Raw genomic sequence first — 9,912 nt, 5'->3', positions numbered from 1 at the left:
AAGGAAGGAAGGAAGGAAGGAAGAAAGAAAGAAAGAAAGAAAGAAAGAAAGAAAGAAAGAAAGAAAGAAAGAAAGAAAGAAAGAAAGAAGAAAGAAGAAAGAGGTCTGTGTCATTTGACTGCTCATCTTACTAAGCTTTAGATCCCTCTTCTGATCAGAATCACATTGAGGGTATTAAATCCAATCTGCAGTTACCTTTGCATATTTCGTGACTTTAGACATTTAGATTATGAATCACTGTGTGACTAATTTTAAATTTTCCTCAAACTAACAGTGTTCCTTTTACTTTCTCTAGCTTTTCTGTAATGTGCTAACTTCATAGCATAATTCTTGAGGTATTAGTCTAACAGATTGACAAATTGATTTTTTTTAAAAAATGACAATTCAATACATTTATTCCACACCTCATGGTGTGGAATCTAGGAAATGAAATCCATAGAATTTCTAATTAATAAGTTTCCTAACAATCAAGATAAGTTTAGTTGGCTGGAGAAGTGCTTAGTGGCTAAGAGCACTTTCTGCTCTTGCAGAGAACCCAGGCTCCGTTCCCAGAACCCACATGGTGGCTCACAAACATCTGTTACTCCAGATCCAAGGTTTCTCCTGTCCTCTCTGGCCTTTTTGGACAACAAGCACACATGTGGGACCCAGGGACACATGCAAGCAAAAAGCTTTCAGAACTAAATCTGAGTCTAGAGAGATTATGCTGCAGTTAAGATAACATACTACTTCACAGAGAGCCAGGGTATAGTTCCCATCCGCCAAGGTGGGTGTTTTACAACTGCATGTAAATCCTACTCCGTGGACTGAAATACCTGCTAACCTCTGTGGGCATCTGTACTCACATGCACACACCCACAGAGAAACATAGACACATAGATACACACACACACACACACACACACACACACACACACACTTAAAAGTATTTTTAAAAGATACAGTGTAAAAATTATAGAAAACACAAGGCATGATAGCTATTTTGTTTGCTGAATATTCTGTACCATTACTAGCCATTTACTTCTTCCACTGTTTTGAGTACTTTAGTACATAAATAAAGGAATGTGTACTTGGTAATATGCAAGAATACAATAAGATAAAAGCAAAACTATCTACGAGGGTCACGAAAACAGTGTCTCTGTAAGTCACAGTTATCACAGGAAGTCTCTCCAAAAGGTGAAAACCATGATTTTTGTGTGCATATAACTTTTTTCAATTTTTTTAAATTTTAAATTATATATTTGTATATATAAAACCCCAACACTATGAAAATTCAGAGTTTGAAAAATAAAAATATCCTGTATCTAGTACCGCCTGACTGCCTATCCCCTGCAGCTAATTAATGGTGATAACCTATGCAAGTTTTCACATGCTTTTCTAGCCTACACTAATTGAATCATATGCTTGCTAAAATGAGATTCTGCTCACTTAAAATATGTCATTGGTGTCTGCAGCAACACATTTGGTACCTTCTCAGCAGCAGAAAGGGATACATTTGAGGCCCTCTGGTGCCTCATCACAATGTCTTGTCCTTGTGCTGCCAATCACTCATCCTTTCTCACAGACCAGGGACCTAAGAGAGGCACCAGCACCGTGAATTGGACATGCCGCATAAGTTTACACAAGGAGGTCCCACACTGGGAAGGAAAATCTGAATGAAGAAGGTACATTTATACATCTGTTAATCCTGAAAAAGAAACACTGAAACGTGTCAAGTGCCACACCCTACACTCTTGGAGCAGAATTCAGCTTTGGAGTGTGGAAGCCCACTCATGCACAGCCTACTTGAAGGAGGAAGGACATTTGACTGGAACATATTGAAGAGAAGTGAACCCTAATGTTGCCAAAGGGTGCCATTCTTTGACCCTTTGTTTCTAAGACCTCAAAACCCTCTTTCTATCACGTATAGATTTAGTTTTTAGCGATTATGTCCTCTTTGTATTTTCTGTTTTACAATTTCTCTTTCCTGTTTTGTTGTCCTTTCTCTTTTACAAAAAGAGCTGATATGTTTTAAACCAATGCCAATACACCAAACACTGACTATCTGCTTCTCATGAAGTACATGGCGCATGATTGCATACTGTATTGTAACAGATGTGATATTTGATTTGTGTATGAAACGTTCACCAAACTGACAGACCATACTGAGAGCCTAGAGCTTTCAGATTACTGGAGACTTCTGTTAAGCAGAAGGCACAACTACGGACTCCACAACAGAAGAGAACAGTTGGATCAGAGAGAATGCGGTATTGTTTGGCAAAACTAGCAAGAGTCATTATTATACCAAGCAAGGCCATTTCATCAGGGCATAGACTCTGATTCCTCCGTCCCGATAACCAGGGAGCCAGAACCGCCACGGTGTCGGGGGCTGAGCTGGGAGCTTTTTTGCTGCAGACGAGGGAGTTAATAAAAGCAGAGTTATTTGCAAGAAAACTTCATAGCCCTGCAGCTTCTCAAGACACTGAATTCTCTGGAGGCGGCTGTCAATCTGTGTTGAAGCTTATGTGATTCAAAATTGTACAGGTAAAAGTGCAGAGTGTTCAAGGGACCAGAGCTAAAGTGACAGGTAAGTCATGTTCTGGGCCTTTTAGCTCTGCAGTCCTACTACATTCTGGCAGAGGAAACTGAGCACAGAGTTCTGTTTACTCAAAATGATGCACATGGACGCTTCAGAAGTAGTTTTGAGAAATAAAATATATTAGTTGTGTGATTATGGTTGTCTCAACCTGTTTCTTGCAGATACCATTGTTCTCATCGCTTCAATAGCAGTTGTCTCTGCAAAAACTCAGGGTAATATTTTCGCCACATCAGCGCTCAGAAGTCTCCGGTTCCTTCAGATCCTGCGTATGGTGCGCATGGACAGAAGGGGAGGGACCTGGAAGCTGCTCGGCTCTGTGGTTTATGCTCACAGCAAGGTAAAAGTGCGCTCTCTGCACTGTATAGGAAAATTTTTGAAATGTTCTGTTGATTGCAATAATGTTTAATAAACTTGACACAGGTAGTTGCTCCAGATTGTGTTTCAAGCCTTTTGAAGCCCTAATGAGTAATGCATTACTTTGAAGCCTTCGTATATTCCCTGGAAATAGGAACATGATTGAACCATATGTAGAGTTCATGTTTCCATTTCCAAAAAAAACATTGTCACCTCTAAAATGTTTCATTCCTTTATACCTAGGAATTAATCACAGCCTGGTACATTGGATTTCTGGTTCTTATTTTTTCATCCTTCCTTGTCTATCTTGTGGAAAAAGATGCCAATAAAGAGTTTTCGACATATGCGGATGCTCTCTGGTGGGGCACAGTAAGTATAAAAATCTGTTTTTACCTATTAGCTATTGTGGAATGTCTCCACTGAATATAACATAGTGATTTTCAATGAATGGTCTCAATGAAAATATTAACTTCTAAAAGGGATGAATAGGGAAATGTATGGTATTTGTAAGTGATCTGAGGAGTTTCTGTGCCTTTGGGGACAAACAAAATTAAACTTACACATAAAATATCATTTATATTTTTTGAGTGCTCAGCAGTTTCTGAAATAAAAATTACCATTTTGAAAATATAAAATGTTAGGATTATTTGTTTTAACTTTATTAACTTAAATAGACAATTAATGACATGATTTACCACTCCAGGAAAAAAGAGGGGTTTTAATTGTCAAAAGAAAGACAGGAAGAAGCAGATGGTGGTACAGGCCTGTAATCCCAGAAGTCTGAACACTGAGGCAGAAGGGTCACAGTTTGAAGTCAGTCTGGGCTCCATAGCATAACACTTTCGAAAAAATAACAAACACACAAAAATGGGAAAGCAGCTGAGTCAAAGAGAGAAAAATTAAATGCATCAATCACTCAAGAAGAGAATGCTGGGAACATCTGAACTGGGAGATCTGAGATCATGATTACCTTATTATAATATTTCCCATTCAAAATTCCACCTTTCCTTTACACTGCTACAAATATTGTTCAAAGAAAGTAAAAGCAAAGAATGACACTTGTCATACAAATAGAAAATAACTGGGCATGTGACGCACGCCTTTGATCGCAGCACTAGGGAGACGGAGACAGGTAGACATCTGTGAGTTCAAAGCCAGCCTGGTCTACAAAGCAAGTTCTAGGACAGCCAGGGCTACAAAAAAGAAACCATATCTCAGAGAGAGAGAGAGAGAGAGAGAGAGAGAGAGAGAGAGAGAGAATGTGTGTATGTGTGTGTGTGAGAGAGAGAGAATTTAAAATTAAATGCCTGCTTCCTATTATATTTAATTCATTTTAAAAATTCATTAGTCACATGTGACAGTCAGCTCATAATACTGAGTAGAGCCCAGAAAAAATCCTAAATGTCAGGATATTGAAACATAAGGATAAATAAAGGGAAATCTGTCCACGTTCATGGTACAGGAAGCAGATCAGTGAACATCCACTACATATAATTTACTTACACATATATGGCAAAAAATTATTTTTTTCAAATATTTATTGTTTCTACGTGTTATCTACAATTCACAGAGTTGCAAAATAGCTCAGAAAAGTCATGAAGATGCAGAACACAATTGTCTGGAAAGAGTGTACTGTGAATAATGCATTTTTTTCTTTCAGACAAAAGTTCTCCCTGCATTGTGAAGAATTTACAAAACAGTCACTTGGAACCTACTCTCTAAAAAGAATTTATAGTACATGGGAATACTTTATACAAGATAAAAATTATAGATCTTCTTATTTTATAAGGTTATGGTGTTTTAAAAGGGAGTTACATGGAAACATACAAAATTTACAATTGTGAGAGATATTTCTATTTTATTCTTGAGATTATAACTCCATCATTGCTTCCTTCGATTTTGCCCTCCAAACCCTGCCCTATAGTCCTCTCCATTCTCCTTCAAATTCATGAATTCTTTTATTTACTAATTATTAGTGCATACACACACACACACACACACACATGTATTCCTAAATATTACCTGCACAGTACATATACCACTACTTATATGTACATTTTCAGGGCTGACTGTTTGGCCCTATTGGTGTGCTCTTCTGTGGGGAGGACCACCTCTTCCACTCCCCGATTTCTTCCGTTGCCTACAGCTCTCTGTGTAGGGCTGAAGCTCCCCGGGCTTTTCCCCATCCACTTTGTCCTGTCCATTCGTGTTGTCCTTGTTCGGCTCACATTTGGGCAGTCATGTTAATGACAATTTATGGGTGTACCTTGTGATATTACTAGGAGACACAACCTCACAGAAAACTGATTCTCTGATTCCGACACTCTGATTACCACCTTTTCTGCAATGCCCTGAGTCTTGGATGCAAGAGTGTTTGGTAGGTGTATCTATCCACTGGGATCAGGCTCTACAGTTCTTCATTTTGATTGGTTGTAGTTTTCTGCAGTAAACTCTGTTGCAAAGAGAAGTCACCTTGATGAGCAGTGAAAACTATTCTAATCTATGGATATACGTAATTAAGTTTATGTTGTTGTTAGAGACTAGGTTGGTTTGCCAAATTATTAACTATAGATTCTCGTACAATGACCATGGCTTCATTACCAGTGCATAGTTAGCTAGGTTTCCAGTAGCAGAAATGATTTTTTTCCTCTTGTTTAACAGAATGTCAGTCCAATTAGAGAGCTGTTGCTTACTACTAAAGTGTGTGGGCTATTCCGGTACCAACAGAGTTATTGTTCTGTAAATGTGCTTCATAAAAATCACACTTGGATAGGACAATTGGTTGCTTCCCTCTTGTGGAAGCTTGTATGGTGTCTTCTGATACCAAAACATCTAGTCATCAGGGAGGGGACATTCAAGGCAGTTCCAGCTCAGGATCTACAGAGTTCATGGTGTCATCAGCAAAAGGGACTTAACTTCCAACCCTAGGGAGGTGACTAAGGGGAGCAGTGATATACTGTATGCTTTGGGAGTCTCTTAGACAAAACAAGTAAAAAGACATCTTTCTCCTGTCTGTGTTGAGATTTTTGTTATGTGATAATAGTACACTACTATTCTCCTTACCCCCCTTCAGTTTCCTCCATATTCTCCTCTCCTTCTCCTCAAGAGCCCTTTTCCCATTTGTGTAAAATATTCTCCACTCCTTTTATTCTGCAAAGGAAAATTCATCTATAAATCACTCTTGAATGCTAGCCAGATGTTTTGCCAATCTATGAACGAACACGTCATCATCTTGACCTGTGATTGAGACACTGCTGGATTTGTGTTTGCCTTTTGAGGAGCACACACTTGAGTTGGTGTTGTCTAATAATCCACTCATCCAAAGCTCATTTATGTGGCTAGAACTCCTTTGAGAGAGAGTGAAAATTTGTCAGAACTAAATCAAGCAGAATTTGATAATTTTTGATTATATAGTAGTCATTACATGAATAAAAATTAGAGATATGTTCCCCTATATTTTAGGCTGTTAAAAACATTAAGTGTATGTCATCAAGATTGTGTTGTTGATGAGAGTGTAATCTATTATTTAAAAAACAGGTTACACAATGAAAGAGAAAAATATCTTTGCTGAGTGTACATCAGTCAAGAAATCAGTATCTAAAATATATAAACTGTAAAAATTCAACACAAAAATTCCATCATGTCACTAAATGAGCTAATGAACTTGACAGACAGTTCTCAAAAGAACTAAAATAAAAAGCAAACATATACTTGAAAAAATATATATTCAAAACTTAGCCATAGAGGAAATGTAAATTAAAATTGTTTGGGAATGTTCCCGCCTTATACAGAATGACTCTAGTCAAGGAAACACATGACAGTAAATGCTAGTGAAGATAGGGAGAGAGGAAAATATATACACTGTTGGTGGGAATGTGTACTGAACAGCTACTGTGGGAATCATTGTGGAATTTCTTCAACAAACTAAAAAGGACTCTATCACTACCGGGTGTATTCTCAAGGGACTCTAAGTCAGCACGCCATGAGACACAAGCACACTGATGCTTACTGTGCACTGTTCACAGTGCCTAGGCAATAGAACCAGATTGGATGTGCATGCTTTTCTCTAAGATGAGGAGTCTAGATATAAACGAATGTGAGGGAATGTATGGACACACATTCACATGCATCCAAAGTCCCATAAAAGTAGATAGACTATTGTGGAGGGTTTTTTTTTTTTTTTCTGCCGCAAAGGAAAATGCAGCCATAACATCTGTAGGAAAGTGGATGCAAATAGAGATTGTCATTGTCACAGTGAAATAATCCTGATGCAGAAAAACTAACAATGCATGCCTTCTCTAATGTGGAAAGTCTAGACATAGATGTGTGTTTGTGTGTATGCGCATATATGTGTGCATACTCGTTCATACGTACATACATGTACACACACACACACACACACTGCACTCTTAGCCACATGAAACCTTTAGGGTATCATGAAAGAGGAGAAAGAGGTTGATGGATGTGTTAGGGAGAAGAGAGGATAATGAAATGCATGCAACATAGGAGCAGAAAGGGAGGATCTTTGTAGGGAGAAATATAATCAGAAAAAGCAACACAGTTAGGATGCCAGAGGAATTTGGGAGAGGGATGAGTCAGAACAAAATCATATAATGGCATGCATGTATGCATGAGAAAAAAATATCATGGCATGCACATATGAGAAGTCCTACATAATAAGAGAAAGAAAACGTCATAATGAAATTCATTGCTTTATGAGTTAATTCACAAAGTCAATTTAGGAAAAAAAAAAAAAACTTTCATTTCCAACTTTCCCTCCCTACACACAAGAAACATTGGGCTAAGGATAGAGATCAGAAATAGACCTGACATTCTTGAAATACCTCTAATAAACAGGAAGTAAATGAAATCCTGCTATTTGTGGTGTGATATGGTGTGAGCTGAGAAAGTGGGTGGGTTTTCATGGGATCGAGGAAAGGTAATTCACGGCCCAGCCTGTCCGCAGCAGTCTGAATTCAAGTGTGGTGTTTGCTTCTCTTGGATAATTCAAATACATTTTGGTTGATGGAGATATTCAGGGGCACCAGTTCCCCCTTTGAGATGCAGTTGCTGGCAAATTAAGCCTGGCAGCTTTTTATCTGTCTTTCCATTCTTCCATTTCTTCTTGTTACCAATACAAATTGCTGTGTTGTGAGTTAAACTGTGTGTGGGAAACTCTTAATATACTCTTGCTTAGTCACCAGCTAGCTAGCTTCTCTGCAGAGCCACGTACAAAGCAGGCTTTCAAAGGTCATGTCTGCGATTTGCAGGGAAGAGCAGCATATTTTCAATGATTTCCTCTTCAAGAAGACAGTTTTGCCTGCTGTTTGACCTGTGCTTTACAGGTTTCTGAATGGCCTAATTATGTTTCCATTTAAAAACAAAAACAAAAAACACTAGACTTGGTATCAAAGTGAAAATAAGTAAATAAAATATCTTTCAGCACACCAAGCTTCTAGGAATGAAAATGAGGGCTTAGGACTCTAAAGCAGTTTTGTTTATATTGGCTGACTCATTAATTGGCTCACTCAGTTGTCTGAAGCTTTAAAAAAACATGAAATGTAGATAAGAGGGATTATTATTTCTATTCACTACAAAAACAGCATATAGTAGATCTGAGTGCTAAGTAAATTTAATTATTGATAGTGACTTATAATATGTCACTAAAGACCTTTGTGGAAAGCTTGTTTGTGTCATTTTTAATTGAAATTGTCCCTGTTGCATATGATGGGGTCCTCAATAACTCTGGAGTATCTAGATTAAGTGGGCAAATGAGACCACCTTAAACTGGAGTGTACCACCCTACACTGGAGTGTACCACCCTACACTGGAGTGTACCACCCTACACTGAAGTGTACCACCCTATACTGAAGTGTACCGCCCTACACTGGAGTGTACCACCCTACACTGGAGTGTACCACCCTACACTGGAGTGTACCACCCTACACTGGAGTGTACCATCCTATACTGGAGTGTTTATTAGTTCTAGGCTTTATGAAAAGGGGAATTCTCTTTAGTAAGAGTCCAGAGTACCAACATTTGATACCAGAATTTGTGCTCCATCTATAAATACAGTACCCCACTAAATTCCAAGTTTTAAAAATAAAGATCCTTGATTTAAGATAGGAAGAGCTGTTCCCCAACATCAATATTTAGGGAGATACAGGAGTGTAGTCAGCAGTGATCAATGCCAATGTACAGTTTTGATACTTGAACACAGTTCTATGCTGAGGAACAAAGGAACATGGCCTCCTTACTGTGTGAGATAACAGATACTCAAGAGCTGGTACCAAGAGCACAGCAAGTTCACAGACATAGATGGTAGCGGTTTGGTGTGTGGACACTGATGTTAAAGATGTTAAATAGAAGTGTCTGCCAAAACATCAGAAGAAAGGAGAACTGTATTCTTTATTGCAAACACACAGTGTAAGCAGAGTGGGGGCTTGGGAATTGGAAGTTGCTGTGAAAGGATTTCTGGCCTCTATAGTGGTAACTGGGACCGGGGGTTGTCACAGGAGTCAGTAGATGGGGTGAACAAGCTAACTCCATATGGTCCTAGCTCTGGAGTTCAGGGTCTGGGTGCAATTATTTCTTCAATCATCCTAGCACTATTTTCTTCTTGTCTAGCCACCTCATATTTATTCAAAAATAATTTAAGAATAGGATTTCATGAAGTTATTTTCTGTTATCTCCCTCTTTCCTGTTATGTTTTTAACCTTCTGAATTACTTTAGATTTATTCTGAAATAATTTACGATCTAGTTTTGCTTATGTAGATTTTTTCTGATAATGACCTGCTCTAGAAGACCACCATTTTTCTATTTACTCTTCTCTCTTGTAATAAAGCTAGTGCAATGTTTTTTTTTTTTTTAAATGTGTGTAATAGCAGAGAGAAGGACTCTATCTAACAGCAGATAGGATGGCATCTGAATACAGAATCCAGTTAACACTGTGTCCTTGAAGAGATTATTTCAGACATAC

General features: G+C 38.2%; 1 protein-coding gene across 1 annotated transcript in view; it reads left to right on the top strand.

The window, feature by feature from the left end:
* The window catches only part of Kcnq5 (potassium voltage-gated channel subfamily Q member 5), a 572,009-nt gene that overhangs the window by 442,623 nt on the left and 119,474 nt on the right, over positions 1-9,912 (top strand). Inside the window, exons 4-5 of the mRNA XM_021197422.2 lie at positions 2,740-2,915; positions 3,176-3,301. Coding sequence (XP_021053081.1) covers positions 2,740-2,915; positions 3,176-3,301 — 302 coding nt within the window. The remainder of the gene's footprint in view (positions 1-2,739; positions 2,916-3,175; positions 3,302-9,912) is intronic.

This window comes from Mus pahari, chromosome 5 (genome assembly GCF_900095145.1).
Source record: "Mus pahari chromosome 5, PAHARI_EIJ_v1.1, whole genome shotgun sequence".
Classification (NCBI taxonomy): domain Eukaryota; kingdom Metazoa; phylum Chordata; class Mammalia; order Rodentia; family Muridae; genus Mus; species Mus pahari.
The sequence above is the reverse complement of the archived record's forward strand: the minus strand, read 5'-3'. Positions and strand labels throughout refer to the sequence as shown.